At 43.8% G+C, this 17604-nt stretch overlaps 1 protein-coding gene across 5 annotated transcripts in view; it reads left to right on the top strand.

Moving 5' to 3' along the window:
- LOC126362786 (uncharacterized) overlaps nucleotides 1-17604 on the top strand; it is a 1515202-nt gene that overhangs the window by 1393672 nt on the left and 103926 nt on the right. For all 5 annotated transcript variants that reach the window (XM_050007910.1, XM_050007909.1, XM_050007911.1 and 2 more), the window contains one exon: nucleotides 4829-5017. In XM_050007910.1, the coding sequence (XP_049863867.1) occupies nucleotides 4829-5017 (189 nt within the window). The remainder of the gene's footprint in view (nucleotides 1-4828; nucleotides 5018-17604) is intronic.

Raw genomic sequence — 17604 nt, 5'->3', positions numbered from 1 at the left:
ATCTGCTGCATTCCATTATTTAACAAAAACGTAAAAAACCTATTATTCATGCTGAGTGCAATTCATGTTCTGTATGGCGGCTCCTGCTGTTGGTGCGGCTGCTGCTGCTTACTACAACTACATATAATTCAAGAGAAAAGGTTTGGCCAAATCTAAACTCGATAAATGATAACCCAAACAAGTAATTCCTTTTTTCAAAAACTATATTCTGAAAGCGATTCTTTCTCATTCAATTAACAAGACGCTACAAGCTCTTTGAACAATCGCTTCGTATGTAAATCTGCCTCCAGTGGCATTAAAGCAATATTACAAATTAATCAAGCTCTTGAGACAGACTGAAATACTTCTCAATTAAATACATAATGAACCAATTCCCTGACAATTACAAAAGAAATCAGTGACAAAAATCAATACTTAATCTATTCGCCTAACAATGGTTTCCATTCAAAATTCAACTCCTATCATTATCAAAATTACAGTCTGCTGCTACGCACATACACAAACCCTTTTCTATAAATTAATAAGCGCGCTGCAAATTATAAAAAAAATCAACACAATACCAAATCCTGTGTCGCTGCTGGCGGACAAGGCAGTACGGCAGCTCGGCGACGACCCCTCGCCCAACACACGCGCACAACACAGCAGGCGGGCTCCTACACTGCCTTCCAAACTGCCCCATTAATCCGTGCTTTACGAAGCGCGGCAACAATATCTTAAGATTCCAGAGCTTGTGTATGCGCGCTGTAGCCAATCTTTAAACCATAAGAGAGTATTGCCAACTCCCAAAGTGTTTCGGGCGCCTTCTGGAAGACAAGGGACGCGGTATCAACGAGGGTGCGTGTATCTACTGCTTTCTGCTCTCTCAAACAAAGTGTTGTCTTTGGGAAGCCACGTTAACTTCTACAGAGGGATTTTTCGCTCGGCGGAAACGCCACGGTATATAGGGAGGTTGGTGCTTAGTCGTGGCCCTTCGCTGTGGCTTTGACGGGCGTCTGCCCACTGCGGTTCCCCAGCAAGTGGAGCGCAGCTCTGTTAGCGACGGGGCGCCACTGGCGAGCAGAACCCGCCCGCCGCGGCCACTGACCTCGCCACTGGGCGCTCGGCTCCCACTCCAGTCCGCGTTCTGCGCCACTTCCGCAGAGGCACCCGCGGCAGCGAAAACTCTCTCAAACATCCTGCCAGATTAAAACTGAACGTCTCGCCAGTTCAGCAAGTTACGCGGGAAAGTTTCTGAGATGTGAAGTGTGGGAGTGGGTCGTTAGTCATGCGTGGATAGCTCAGTCAGTCAGTACATAGCCCGCCAAAGGCAAGTTTCCGAGATCTGGTCACGGTCCGGTAGCGCGTAACACACTGCACATCAAAAGATTCACCGTGTAAAGAGCCTCCAATTGACTTCAATCTTCATGACAGTGTCTACCAGCACTTCAGGTTTTCCCCATTTCTTCGTTCGATAAATTATTCCTTGGTCACCACATAATTAGCCTTCAAGCAATGATTATATAGTATTAATAAACTTACCAAAGACGATGTTGCGAGAATAATTATTTCGTAAACAAAGTTATCGTTGAAGATGATGAAGTGGTCTTCAGTCCAGAGACTGGTTTGATGCAGCTCTCCGTGCTACTCTATCCCGTGCAAGCTTCATCATCTCCCAGTACCTACTGCAACCTATATCCTTCTGAATCTGTTGAGTGTATTCATCTCACGGTCTCCCTCTACAATTTTTACCCTCCACGCTGCCCTCCAATGCTAAATTGGTGATCCTTTGATGCCTCAGAATGTGCCCTACCAACCGATCCCTTCTTCTAGTCAAGTTGTACCACAAATTTCTCTTCTCCCCAATTCTATTCAATGCCTCCTCATTAGTTACAAGATCCACCCATTTAATCTTCTGTAGCACCTCATTTCGAAATCTATTATTCTGTTCTTGTCTAAACTATTTATCGTCCATGTTTCGCTTCCATACATGGTTACACTCCGTACAGATACTTTCAGAAACGACTTTCTGACACTTAAAACCATACTCGATGTTAGCAAATTTCTCTTTTTCATAAACGTTTTGCCTTGACATTGCCAGTCTACATTTTATATCCTCTCTACTTCGACCATCATCAGTTATTTCGCTCCCCAAATAGCGAAACTCATTTACTACTTTAAGCGTCTCATTTTCTAATCTAATTCCCGCAGCATAACTCGATTTAATTCAATTACATTCCATTATTCTAGTTTTGCTTTTGTTGATGTTCATCTTATACCCTCCTTTCAAGACACTGTCCATTCCGTTCAGCTGCTCTTCCAGGTCCTTTGCTGTCGTTGAAGATCAACAATAATATTGCCTCCCGCTCTTCCTGTTTTCCGTCGTGCACTTCGATCTTCTAAGTGGTTGACAGATAGTGTGTCGACACACTTTCGTATAACGACGCCTGAATTTATTTAACATCGCCTCTAATTTCGAGAGCTTAAGTTCAGCAGCAGGGTGTAGTTTTCACAGTTTTTCCGGGTGAATCACAGCAGTAAGGAGCCTAAATAAAATTCTCCACGAAAATTTAAGGTACCAGTATAAAAATCATAACAGCGGCCTTCGATTTTATGTTAAGATTGCATTTAAAACAAAGATTCACCACCGCGGACACCGCTAACAACCAATTTCACACAAAGAATAAATGTTTTTCATAGCTCCAAGCAGCGATTTAAAAATTAAACGCTGTTCAAAGCTACTGACAATAACTAACCGCTTCTCCATCATTTAACTTGAAAACTGTCGAGCACCTATTAAACTCATAATCTGTTCTTTAGAAACTTCAGAGGAAGTGAATCTCGTATAAATAAATTACTGATAGTCCCTAGTAAAATATCAGTGAAAGCTGCAATTGCCCTGTTGCAATAACAACTCGGCCAGTCCAGACAATGTCATACAAGGACTGACAATTACAATATCATATTTGTATAGCCATTTAAAAATGGTTCTGAAGTCATTGTTCCGCGCTTCCACCGCTGTCACATAACCCCCGCGACTACTGCATTTCCCAGAACGCGAAGCTGCATCAGGGTCGGACATTCTGTGCAGTATTTATGCAACAATGTTCTTTTTTTTCTCAAAATTACTGATAAAAGGTTTTTGTCCCATTTGTCGTGCTTCTCTCATCACTCGGCAACCGTTTAAAATTCATTTTCTTCCCCTTGCATTTGAGATTAATATTTTAGCGCGGAATAAAAACGGAACATAACTGGACCTTTACTGGGAACAATTGTAAAGTCCACAATCTGGCAAGTAACTAGATCAATATTAATCGTTTTAACATCATGCGACAGCCCTAAGTTAGAGATCAGACATGAGCTCCATATATTCGATTTAAACACGCCAGCCAGTCAGCACGACGTTATCTCCCAATCTGCCGGTTCCGTGTGCTCGGAGGCACTACTTGCTAGTCTCCACGGCTGATCAAGTGACGGAAGACACACGCCAGTGACGCCTGTTGTCGCGTTCAAGTGAACTATACTAGCGTAGAAATCAGTGTGTACATGTGTTCGCAAGTGTAAAAGAGGACTCGCGGCATTTCCTCTACGTCTGCAACCGATGTGCACGAGGCTTATTGTATATCAATACAGATACTGATCGTTTGGCATTGAATATTGTTGTTGTATATACACTGATGTGTAAAATTTAAGGACGAAACGAACTTTCCCATGATGCGTCACTACCAAGAAACATAGCTGGATGAATCGTGGACCATGAATAGAAAAACTGCCACAGTATAGTACAAAGGGTGACTTTGAATAAGACTATAATTACACTGTCACCAAAATGCTTCTGGGTGCTTTACGTGTTTCCCTTTTCTTGCCGTATGTAGTTCGTTCAGCACTGTCGAACGTGATCGTTTCGGTGGTCCAAGTGTTATGGTGTGGGGAGGCAGAATGTTGCGTCGGCGTACTGAACTGCAAATCGTTGAACACGGTATACTAGCAGACAAACGCCATTGTCACAAAGCGAAAAAAGTGGTGCAACTAAAACATTCATATTTCTTTACGTACTACACGAATATGTTGTAAAAAAATGGGGTTCCTATTTAAAAACACGCAGTTGATATCCGTTTGATCTATGGTAGCGCCATGTAGCGGGCCAAGCATAGCGCCATCTGGTTTCCCCCCTCAAGCTAGACAAGTTTCGTTATTTGTAGTTTTTTCATTTGATGCTTATTTCGTGAAATATTTGGCCCGGTCACGATCAATGGACCACCCTGAATACAATGCACCACTTAATTCTCATTTTATGCCCTCCACGGTCTCTCACATAGTAGCTTCGTTTGTAACGATCTGATCCCGGCAAGGTCATCTTTCTCCTTGACAGTACAAAGCAAGAGTAACAAGATCTTGCACTCATCTTCCGAACTAAGTCAAGGCTAACTTCCTGCACGCCTCAGTAAAAGAGGAAGTGTCAACGAATAGGAAACGACTACAGTGCCACTGTTCTCAAACTCGTTATATTCGCGAAACTACAGCGGGAAGGAAGGAAGCCGACATAGCGCTGATGTAACAATTGCCCCTTGATATGTAGCGTATGCAACCCATAACGTTACAGACGTACTCGCTCCATTTCTGATCTCTACCGTAAGAACCTTTTATTCATACCTTGCACATATTTAAGAGAAATTGTTTCAAATAGCACGACAGCGCCTGGAAGTTTAATTGATTATATGAAATGAAATTTGCAGAGGGAACTTTTTCTAAATGCAGCCCTGTAACGTTTAACGTTTTCTACTTACGGCATGTATCGTTTCCTGGGAACGCAATGAGCGGAGAGTGAAGATGGGCTTTGTGCCGGTTACAGATCGGAGCCGAGTAAGCGAGTGCGGGTGACGTTCTTCGAGTCGCTGCGGCCGCTGGTGGTGAGCTCCCCGTCGCCGGAGCCGAACGCAGACCTGGTGGAGCCGGCGCCGCTGCATGCGGCCACGCCCCTCGCCGTAACCATGGCCACCGCCGTCGCCGAGCACACGACCGTCTACACGCGCCAGGAGAGGTCAGTACCACCAGGCTTCCCGGTGGGTCGCCTGCGTACGTTCTGGAAGTTCGGGGCACGTACCCGCTCTCGGATTCCTTCCAAAAGAAAACTTCTTGGAGTCCTAAGAGTACTTCCAGCTATGACTTCTAAAAACAGCTTCCATCCTGTCTGAACCTGCTATGCTTCCTCATCATCAAGTAACTGCAAATACCAGCCTGAGAGCAGTACATGAGGCTGTGCCTTTGACGTTGTGTCCTTCATCAGCTAGGTACTATCGCTGCACTGACATTCCGTATACATTTGCTTCAAATTTTCAGCTTCACCCTTCCTCCTCCCCGTTGTTGATTGATAAACGATGACACACTTCACGGTATGGCTTAACTAGCAAGCTTACAAACTCAGTCATAATTCTGTGATCACCAAGTCATTTTTTGTGAGAATGTAGACCTTGCAATTCAGTACCTCACACTGAGGTCGATTCTAACTTTATTCCTAGTACTTTCTGCCTCAAAACACCATATTATTACTTTATTATTTGAAGTTCCAGTGCCTTTAGCATAAAAACACCGATGCTATTCCAAGACAGTCACCTGTTTCTATACAGAGGTACTTCAACGAATGTGATACATTCCTGCAGTCATTATAGCGTTCAAAACAACAATTCGCACGGACATGGTCCTACGTGATTGCGAGATGGTTTTTTTATCATCACATTGACGTCGTCATTGACAGTGAAATTAAGTATATCGGAAGTTATTGTTACGGAAATCTGAGTTTGTACTACCGCTTTTATAAGCGGTTTCGAAATACAACCATTGGTGCAGTATGTACCTTAGATATAAATTTATAAAATTTTAGGCCAATTTTTGCTTGTTACTTATGACTATACCTTTAGGCATTATGAGTTCATTGGAGTTTAGAGATGTGGTATGGTGTCTAGAAAAACGCAAAATAGCTTTCAAATACATCATATAAAATGACGCGTAGTTGAAAACGATGTCTCAATCGTTCCAAAGCGGAACCACCTCCTTAAAACAACTGTTAACATCCTCCCAATTTCTTCTTGCAATCATTGCTTATTATGATAGTAAAGATTGGTTTTATAATAATCTTTCCTCTTTTTGTTGAGACTCAAAGGGAAAAGTTCGCTGGATACTGAACAACAATAACGTTTGACTCCATCCATTCATGTTTAGTCGGTGAGAAAATAGAAGTGTGATTGTGGACTTCATCTGCGTTTCGTTTTACCCAGAGACTTGGAAATAAAAATCTTTCCCGTATATATTTTTAATAATATAAAACTCATAGAGCAGTTAGTATTGTTCGTAATTGTGGCAAAGGAATTAGAAGAAAGTCTTTTGGTTTTACAATTACACCTCTCTTAATCATACTCTTCAGATTAATACTTCTGTCAGCACTGTTGAACATCTTCCATTAGCTTTTCCGTTCTCTAAGTGTACACAGGACAGATATAAAGTGGCGTGTGTCCACGTGATAAACTTTGCTGACGGTCCAGAATTCCCACTAGGAATTGACTCTGAAGACATCGCGATGAGGTAATCGAAGAAAGGTTTCCACAAATAGCTCGTAGCTGAGTGTTTCCGGGAAGGAGAAAACCAGTAAGACAAGAAAAAGGAATAGCTTCACAATGAATGACATTGTACGTAGGGTTTCTAGACTTCTATTCTGAGTGACACTACTCCCCTGCTGACATTTTGAAGTCCCCTCTGCTAATACGATCATGTGCGACAGCTTTGTGCAGCATAGCCCAAACTGTAGTGGCGTCAGTGACGTCTTCAGCTTTGTCGACTGAATGTGTCGTCCTCTGCGAATAACAAACACTAGCCTTGATCTGGTGGTTGGCGTTATGAGTTGGTTTCCACGAAGAGTGGACACACACACACACACACACACACACACACACACACACACACTCACACTCACTCACTCTTTTAAACATTGGAAAGGAGACTGATCCTACGACGTTTTAATTTATCTTTAGGAAATTCTTACTCTATAAATGTTAGCACCACCGCAGTAGTACGGACCTCATTTGCTCCGAGAGTGCAGTCCGTGGGGGGAGGAGGGACGGGTGTGTCACATCTTAACGCGTCCGTAACTTGTACTGACCTGCCGTCGACACTCCGAACAGTTTGTCGCAGCGCAATGGTAGGAGAAATGGCGGTTATTGATCAGGTATTGTTTCCTGAAATGGACTGTAAGTGTAGTGACTCGGATATTTAGGCTTAGGTAGGCTCCTGCCAACACGGTGCTGTCGGCAAGGGGCGCACTCCAAGACTTAATACCAACGCGGATCACGTTCCGAGGCGTTGTACATGGCAAGCCGACAACACACACAAGTTTCGGGCTGTTTTGGCAAATTCTTATTTGACGTCTTGTGCAGTTAACAGACTGCATTACAGTTATAGGTTTTGAGAAGCAAACCGTACCCCTTTAGGCAATCGGAGCGTGGCATACCGCGTTGGTACCACGTCAGCTAAAAAGCAGTTCCTCATCAACTTTCAGGTCCACGTGCAAACCGACAGTGGAAGATTTCCTTGGCCTCACAATCAGACAGCGATCAATACTTTTTTGTGACGTCACCTGCCTGCTTCAACACGTAAGGTGCTTCGGATGACAAAGTAATCATAAGATAAAGTGTCAGAACTGTTACAGTATTCCCAGGTGTTACTGTGGATGACGCATAGGTTAGGGGGGGGGGGGGGCGTCAAAGGAGCCGACTTGGAGCAGGAGAGGCACCACACGACATTTTAATTTCCACTGTCTATACTTTTACAAGTAAATTCATAAAACTTTGTCAACACGACCAGGAAGGATTCAGGATTGAAACTCATAGCAATGTAAGTTCAAAAGTATAACAAAATATTTTTTTTAAGTGTGAAATCTTATCATTTTTTCACTTACTATTGGCTACATTTGTTGCAATAGGCACACCTTTCTTCACAAGTAAGAGAGACTCTTCGATGAATTTTGCACAGCATACAAACCATACTTACAGGTGTACGAAACTCTAGAATTTATTTATTTAATGAAAAAATGAATGAGCTGTTACATTTTAAACTTCATGTTTAGAAAAAACTCAAATTTTATGGTTAATTATCTCAATTTTTAGCATAGTTTTTAATAGATTTGGAAAATTCTAGAGTTTCATACACCTGTAAGTACGGTTTGTATGCTGTGCAAAGTTCACCGAAGAATCTCCCTTGCTTGTGAAGAAAAGTGTACCTATAGCAACAAATGCAGCCAATAGTAAGTGAAAAAAATGACCTTTCACATGTAAAAAGATATATTTTGTTATATTTTTGAACTTCCACTGCTATGAACGTGAATCCTGAACTCTTCCTGGTCATGCTGACAAAGTTTTATGAATTTATTTGTAAAAGTATTGACAGTGGAAATTAAAATGTCCTGTGGTGTCTCTCCTGGTCTAAGCCGGCCAGTTTGACGTCCTACCCTCATTAACTCCTGTAACGTAACCTCACGTTGACTGTGATTCGAGTGGTTAAGATTCGTGGCGTCTGTATTACCGCAGCAAAGCTTTTACTTTAGGAGAAACGGATCCGGTATTACAATGCAGCCTGTAGTAGCTGTGGGCTCGGGCGTGGTACTCAGAGAGAGAGAGAGAGAGAGAGAGAGAGAGAGAGAGGTGGCCTTTAATTGCGCCGTCATTAGGAGGCGAATGCGAGCCGGGGCTAGGTCGCCGGCTGGCGCTGCTGGGGAAGTGATTATCGCGGTTTCCGCGCCTACCGACGCGATAACCGCTCAACCCGGGCGCCACCCGCGCTGTGCACGGGGCAGCGCGCTTGTTGAAAGGCTCTCTTCTGCGCGTCTGTCCACAGTGCAAGAACTGACGGAGTGGTACTCTTAGAAGGGAGTGCACTTTTGGGCACTTTCCCTGTTCCATGCGCTGCAAGTTCCGAAAATAATTTTCTCATCTGAACTTCAGGACATTTATTGAGGAATTAAAATGCGGTGTATATGTACACACGTGTGTACTTCACTTTTATAGGTAATTTTATTGAAATCATTAGTCTGACTTAGAAAATAGGTCGTATAACTGTCTTCCGCAACAACAGAATAGGAAATTGCATGCTCCGCCGTGGTGGTTTCCGATGGTGTAGAGCGGAAGTCAATGGGCATAATAATGCAACTGAAGAGGGATCACATGTCTGTGCAACGACAGAGGACAATCGCCGTAACCTCCTTTCTTTCTGCAGTCTCTCACATTTTCACGTCCCAATGTCGGTAATGTGTTTTCCTCTCATCCTGTCCAGGTACTAAGGTAGATACTGATTCACCTACGTGGTGTTTGTGAAGATACTCATTCTATATTCACTGCTCCGTATGGCATTCAGAGAACGTTTGAAACCCGAAACAAGTTTAACGAACGTATTTACAGGGAAACAAGCTTGTCTGTTCCTGTCCCCATCTACGAGTGCTAATAGCAGCAAAATAATTGTCTTGAAACTTCAGATTGTGTCCAGCAATGATTCGAAATGAAAACTTCAGTCAGTGTGTGCGGATTCTGTTACCGAACACTGGTCTGTCCTGTAAGACGTACTGGATTTTTATTCAAACTAGTAGGCAAAGAAACATTGCGAGGCTAGACGCAGGATGTGTATGCGGAAGTTTCACCGATGCATGGAGAACGCCAGGCTCATTTCTTGGAAATTTTCTTCTCTACATTCATACAGATGAGTTAGTTGTCTGATCTCCATAACTCTTTGAGTCCCAAAGATATAAAAATTTTAATTTCAAAATTTATCCCAAAATTGATCTTTATCATCATAGTAAGGAATGAGTACAAGAAGAAATTGACAAACAGTAAACAAACAATTTTTTAAAGTTGTGGTTTCACGTTGGAACCACTGGGACACACAGTTCTCAAACAACCTTCATTTCATGAAAAATATTTGAAAGGAATTTCGCATTTGTCTCAAACACAAGCCCAAATCTCGAAACGTCCATGAACTCACAATGCTTAAACAAATTTTAGTACTAAGTAACATGCAAAAACGGACCCAAAATTCGATAAATTTTGTAGTAAAACTACAAACTGCCCCATTGTTTCATTTCGAAACCATTCGTAACAGCAGTACTATGAAATAAACCCTATTAAATTACGGTTGTTATCTAATAATATAGAAGCCTAATTTTTATTTTAAATGACCTTACCGTAGTGTGTCAGTGATGATCGGACTGACAGCTACGGGAGTGGTTTCAATCGATTTGGCTGCTCGGTTATACTGTTTCCAAGGACAGAGGTTTTGCATTAATAAGATCCACGAAAAGTTTGCAAAAGGTCGAGTAAGATATGCGTATGTTTGACTGGGAGACCGTGGATCCCTTAAAAGTACAATCTTAAATTTTCGATACTGTCATTGATATCCTCAACTTAATGACTATAAAAAAATCTACGTGTCACAGTCGCCTGCAATCACGTGGCACAATATCAACAGAGTTCTTTCGAACGTTGTGACTGCTACAATGAAATATGATGGTAGAAGTACCTCAGTGTACCGTTAGATGTCTCCGTCTTGCCGTAGCATCTGTGGCTTCATGCAAAAGACTCTGGTATTTAAAAAATAATAATAAAATGGTTTGTGGCAGAAGCAACCGGTACTCAGTGATAAGCGAGTTTCTGATGACTGTAAGACGAAAGTGGGGGAGTATTCGAACACTCGTGTTCCCGAAGTTGCAACGCCGTGTAATAAGCGATTCCATCTGTGGACACGCACTTAGTTAGCAACACTGTCCAAACTGAATCTTCCACACTCGTAAGAGGGTACAATAGCAATGTTACTACTTGTACACCGTATCAGTTTAGAAATACTTACATGCTGAGAACTTCACTAAAATACAGCACTTGCAATAAGTTTGTTGTTCTTTTTCTCTAGCTATACTTAGCGTTTTTCAGTCTACATGTCGTTACATCCACCTGTTGTAGTCTGTGCACTTGTAATATGCCCCGTCAATCCAAAAAAAGGTTCGTGTGTTCAAGGCGTTGTCCCTTCACGTGAATTTCTGCACTTCATCGTTTTGCGTTAGTTGTGCAGTGATAACATAAAGTATTGTCATCCGCAACGATTAATTCGAGGATAAAGCTGACCACGTTTGCATTTCCATCAAGCCACGGCAGACATCAACGTGTCGTCGGTTTTCTTCGGCCTTGAAAGTGAGCGGGACAAACTTTGCACGCACTTTTCTCTTCATCAAAACGTTTTAGAGAATGTCGTCAACACTTTATAAACAGACGTTGCTCCACCGTCATTTGTGACGTAATAGCGTTGCCCCTTTGTGGCGCGAGCCCACTACTCTTTAACACAGTCTGTTCATAACTGACTGGTTGAATCCACAGCTGTTGTTTACAGTTGTTAGTTCAAGCTAGCATCGTAATTACTGCGTTGACGTCACTTACACGGATTGATGAAATTCACTCTTGGAAGTTGTTTATGGTAGAAGCCTACTACGCTGTCATAAGAGGTAACCGTAGGGACTTTCCCACGAAAGCAAGTGTTTGCCAGTACCTATACAAATAAACTTCTGAAACAGATGGGAAGTAAAAAGCGCTTATGCAGAGGAACTCGATTAGCAGGCGAATCCTGAGGCTGATTGGATGATTGCCTTAGAGTCGAAATAATTTCAAGGAGCGAGTTCACCTTCGCTTGAGTGGAATTTCTATTTGCAACTTTCATTTCATAGGAGAGTATTTCGGTTTTGTACCAGCGTACGTGATAAGTTAGGCCAGCTATTTTTACCTAGTAATGAAGCGATTACCAGCTGAAGGTAGTGACTAACAAAGAAAGGGACTTATTTAGGTACAACTGAAGGTAATACGGACATTAGTTTTCGTGGGGAAAGGAAGAGTTGGTTTCCGTGTGAATTTTCGGTGTACTCACTTCCCTTGTTGTATTGGTGGATATTAAAGTTGCTAGAGAAATAGTTGAAGGCGATGTGTGAACTGTTAGCGATGTATATGTTTCAGTTCAGTGCTCCGATCTGGGACACTTTCTGAATGTAGTAGAACTATAGGTCATTAATCAAAAATGGTTCAAATAGCTTTCAGCACTATGGGCCTTTAACTTCTGAGGTCACCAGTTCCATAGAACTTAGAACTACTTAAACCTAACTAACCTAAGCACATCACACACTTCAATACCCGAGGCAGGATTCGAACCTGCGACCGTAGCGGTCGCGCGGTTCCAGACGGTAGCGCTTAGAACCACACGGGCCAGCAGTAATCATTTAGTATTGTTTTGGAGTAGTGGTGCAATTAGACGCGCGTGTTGCGGATGAAAGCGAAAATGGCGGCTGTCATTTAGAGAGAAACTTCTTGGAAGATTAAAAACTTGCTGTCGGATCGGGACTCCATACAAAGATCTTTGCCTTTCTAGTGCAAGTGCTCTATCGACTGACCAATCCAGGCACGACTCAGCGTCGTAGCTCAACTTCCGCCACTACCTGTTGTCAGCGCGCATCATGCGCTGGTATTTCAGTCGATAGATCACTTGTGGTGTAAGGGCAGAGGTCTCTGGTTTGAGTCCAGGTATGGTGTACAGTTTTCATCGACCGGGAAGTTTGAAATCAGCATACACTATGGTGCAGTGTCGAAGTTCGTTCTGGGTTATTTAGATTGGTTTTAATGTTACAGCAGTGGAGTCTGCCAATGAAATATTCCTAGCAGATCTTCGGACCGAAACGTCTCGTAATTTGTCTCGCACGTCGAATATCTGAGTGCGTGGATTCTGGCAGCTGAGTCTAGTGGGGATTTTGAGCGACTCCGCTGGATCTCCGAGAACGGCCGAAAGTAACATTTCATCATCATCTGAGCGCTGCAGACGCACATGTGAGAGTCCACTGAGATTAGAATTAACTACTCTGCCGAGTCTCCAAATACTGACGATATACATTAAATGCTTCTGTCCATCTGCAGCCATGTCTTCGTGGTCTCAGCCCTTGGAGCCTCTACGCAAATATGTCGACCTTGGGCCTCGATAGTGTAGTGGTTGGGTTTGTTTCCCAGCCGGCGGTTGAGGTCAGTGGGGCGGTAGGCCTGGTTGCGGGCAGACGCCCCCAGACAAAGGCGTCGCGACGCTCCACTCGCCGCGCCGTCCTCGGTGTCTATTTTTAGGCGACATCTGTTTGCGTCGGCGGCTGAGCAAACCTCGGCGCGCGCTCCACTTTCGCTCGAAAACTGCTAGATATCCAAACGGACAAACACTCTCTGAATAATGAATGTCATCGCTCCTTTCCTCTGACTCCGAAATCCCAAACCGCTGCACGACCACGACCACGACCGCGACCTCGACCTCGGCCCTGTTTCGAAGAGGCGAGTGTTCATAAGAGACAAGGGTGTCATCAGGGGTGGCCCAGGGGAGTGTGACGCGACCACTTTTTTTTTTATACACGAAAATGATCTGGCAGACGGGATAGGCAGCAATCCAGACCTATATCATTGACGTCGGTTTGCAGCAGGGTTTTGGAGCATATACTGTACTCAAACATTATGAATCACGTCGAAGGGAACGATCTATTGATACGTAATCAGCATGGTTTCAGAAAACATCGTTCTTGTGAAACGGAGCCAGCTCTTTATTCGCACGAAGCAATGGCCGCTATCGACAGGGGATCTCAAGTTGATACCGTATTTCTAGATTTCCGGAAAGCTTTTGACACCGTTCCTCACAAGCGACCTCTAATCAAGCTGCGGGCCTTTGGGGTATCGTCTCAGTTGTGTGACTGGATTCGTGATTTCCTGTCAGGAAGGTCGCAGTTCGTAGTAATAGACGGCAAATCATCGAGTAAAACTGAAGTGATATCAGGTGTTCCCCAGGGAAGCGTCCTGGGACCTCTGCTGTTCCTGATCTATATAAATGACCTGGGTGACAATCTGAGCAGTTCTTAGGTTGTTCGCAGATGATGCTGTAATTTACCGTCTAGTAAGGTCATCCGAAGACCAGTATCAGTTCCAAAGCGATTTATAAAACATTGCTGTATGGTGTGGCAGGTGGCAGTTGACGCTAAATAACGAAAAGTGTGAGGTGATCCACATGAGTTCCAAAAGAAATCCGTTGGAATTCGATAAATAGTACTATTCTAAAGGCTGTCAATTCAACTAAGTACCTGGGTTTTAAAATTACGAACAACTTCAGTTGGAAAGACCACATAGATAATACTGTGGGGAAGGCGAGCCAAAGGTTGCGTTTCACTGGCAGGACACTTAGAAGATGCAACAAGTCCACTAAAGAGACAGCCTACACTACACTCGTTCGTCCTCTGTTAGAGTATTGCTGCGCGGTGTGGGATCCTTACCAGGTGGGATTGACGGAGGACATCGAAAGGGTGCAAAAAAGGGCAGCTCGTTTTGTATTATCACGTAATAGGGGAGAGAGTGTGGCAGATATGATAGGGGGTTGGGGGCGGAAGTCCTTAAAGGAAAGACTTTTTCGTCGCGGCGAGATCTGTTTACGAAATTTCAGTCACCAACTTTCTCTTCCGAATGCGAAAATATTTTGTTGAGCCTAACCTACGTAGGTACGAATGATCATCAAAATAAAACAAGAGAAATCAGAGCTCGAACAGAAAGGTTTAGGTGTTCGTTTTTCCCGCTCATTGTTCGGGAGTGGAATGGTAGGGAGATAGTGTGAGTGTGGTTCGATGAACCCTCTGCCAAGCACTTAAATCCGGGAGGACGACGGTTCAATCCCGTCTCTGGCGATCCTGATTTAGGTTTTCCGTGATTTCCCTAAATCGTTTCAGGCAAATGCTGCTTTGAAAGGGCACGGCCGATTTCCTTCCCTAACCCGAGCTTGCGCTCCGTCTCTAATGACCTCGTTGTCGACGGGACGTTAAACACTAACCACCACCACCACCACCAAGCACTTAAATGTGAATTGCAGAGTAATCATGTAGATGTAGATCTGCAGTTGTTTTCTGACGATGCTGTAGAGTACGGAAGATGTCGAAGCTGAGTGACTGTAGGGGGATGCAAGACGACAGACCAAATTTCCAGTTCATGTGATGAATGGCAGCTAGTTCTAAATGTAGAAAAATGTAAGTTAATCCGAATGAGTAGGAAAAACAAACCCGTGATCTTCGGATACGGCACTAGTAGCGTCCTAGCGGGCGGCGGCATCTCATTAGTTTCAGGTCTTCTAGAAAAGGGCAGAGGAAAGAAAGCAGCGCTATTTGCAACAAAAGAAATTTAAAGGTAATGAAAATGTGTGTTTAGGAGTCACTATTGGTGCTACAATAGTTTTATTAGAGGTACCAGCTGAAGACAATCTATTTAGCCATGAGAGTAGGTACGAGATTTGCACTTAATTATTTTCTGTCCTAAAGACGACGTTCAGTTACATGGAAGTATTTCCTATATTCACAGTTTTAGTCGTAGATTCTGACGTTTGTCGGTAAAGCCAGAAAAATAATTCGCGATATAATGGTACAACGCGTTCGTTTAGCTGACCCGTTTAGGTTTGGTGCGAATCACTCGATGTAATTTTTCGTACATAAAACCCATGTATGGAATAGTTTCCGAAAGCAAATTAAACAATGTCTTTTGATGAAATGAAATAAATTCTGACATCGGCCACTGCAATGAATTCAATGACAAGTGAAAACGTGTGTCGGACCGGAACTATAACCCGAATTTCCCTCTTCACGCGAGCACTCACCTTGAACGCTCCGCTATCTGAGCACGCTTTCTACCCGACCAAAATCCCGATCTTGTCGCACACTAATTACGTAGCGCGCCCTGAATTCATTTCAGTGCACTATTGCGGCCGATACGGCCGATGTCAGAATTTTTCATTTCACTACGTGTATGTAAGGCTGTGGGATCAAGACATGTGCGAAAGACCAGACACCACACAAATGTAAATTCCCTGTAGAGTTCATGTAGTCGATTTAATAAAATTATGTCCTTGTACGTCCTGAATTTGATAAGACTGATGTACCGATACAACATGACATACAAGTAACCTAACAAGAATTTGGGCTAAGTTTCGCGGAGGTGGGCGCTATGAACTAGGGGCGGTGCGTAGCGGCGACTGGCAGAACTCGTTGCCTTTCGCGCAGCCCCGGAGAGCAACAGCCGGCCGCTGTGCGCGAGCGCTCCAGTCCGGAACCGCGCTGCTGCTACGGTCGCAGGTTCGATTCCTGCCTCGGGCATGGCTGTGTGTGATGTCCTTAGGTTAGTCAGGTTTAAGTAGTTCTAAGCCTAGGGGACTGATAACCTCAGATGTTAACTCCCACAGTGCTTAGAGCCATTTGAAGAGCAACACTATCTTAGATGGCGTTGCAGAGAGCCACCAAACTTTCCGCGCTGCGAGTCCGACAGCAAGTGCGCCCATACCCGAGGACCAGTTGGCACCCCCCGCCCCCTCCCCCCATGAGGGAAGGAAAAATATTGTATATTCAGGTGTTTTTCTTTCAGGAAGATGATTTAAAAGTCGATATTACGCCTGTTTTTAACATAGTCGTAACTGGAACTTTTTACAGCTACGTACAAGTCGCCGTTCACCTACCAAAATATAAAAAATACTCCATACATCCGTGTCTAGCCGCCTCCCCCCCCCCCCCCCTCCCCTTCAAACTCGTGCATGGGCGTACTTGTCACAGAGTAATTTTTGTTGTTGTTGTTGTTGTTGTTGTTGTTTGGAACAGGAGAGCAGAGTGTGCCAAACTGATCACTATTTTGGAATCACTGAATGCAGCAGTTTCCCTGAGGTTTCGGGAGTCTGAGTATTCCAGTTCTTTCTGCGTTTTACTTCAGTTGGCGGAGACTCGTAGATGGGAGCTGCTGTACATTTATGAGAAGCACTTCCAAAACGAAGTGGTATGAATGCTGCTGGCAGTGCGACAGTCGTTGGCTGTTCGCTATCCTGGGCCGCCGCCCATGTTCTCCCAGCCCGCGTCTTACTTGACTCTGTGAGCTCTCGAAACTGCAATATATTCCGGTTTCCATGTTCACATCATTTGTACGACTGTTTGGTCCCAACAGTGACGAGTAGAGTTTAATTTTTCCGAACAGAGCTGGTGGTGGAGGCTCATATAATACGCAAGTAAATTCTCGTGACAGTACCAGTATTTTACACGGGAGTTACGACGGCATACTACAGTCTTAGGTCATTAAAGCTGTTCTCAGCTAATACTAAAGGGCGAGGTAGTCCAGCTGATAAGTGCAAGGGACGGATGTAGAAAGAATTGAGCTTAACGACGAGGTCAGTTGAGTCGGATCGGGAGTTCAGATCGACAATGATAAGAAGGGAAAAGGTCGTGACCTTACCAAATGATCCATTGGGACAATAGCTAGTCCTGAATAAGGCTCCATAGCGACAAACATTGCACCAGTTGGGTCATTTACGGTCTCTGGGAACACGTCCGAATTCCTGTAGAGCAACTAAACCATTACAACAGAACAGTAGAATGCTCTCTTCTCCAAGCCCGTGTCGAAATTCCCTCCAGCTAGCCTAATCAGGATGTCAATAAGATGTTTAAATTTTCCCTAATGCCTCCCCCTCTGAGCTTCGAAAGTCCATTGGTAATGCAACTCCCATTCCGTAACAGAGCAGTATGATAGCCTA

This window comes from Schistocerca gregaria, chromosome 1, assembly GCF_023897955.1.
Source record: "Schistocerca gregaria isolate iqSchGreg1 chromosome 1, iqSchGreg1.2, whole genome shotgun sequence".
Lineage (NCBI taxonomy): Eukaryota > Metazoa > Arthropoda > Insecta > Orthoptera > Acrididae > Schistocerca > Schistocerca gregaria.
The sequence above is the reverse complement of the archived record's forward strand: the minus strand, read 5'-3'. Positions and strand labels throughout refer to the sequence as shown.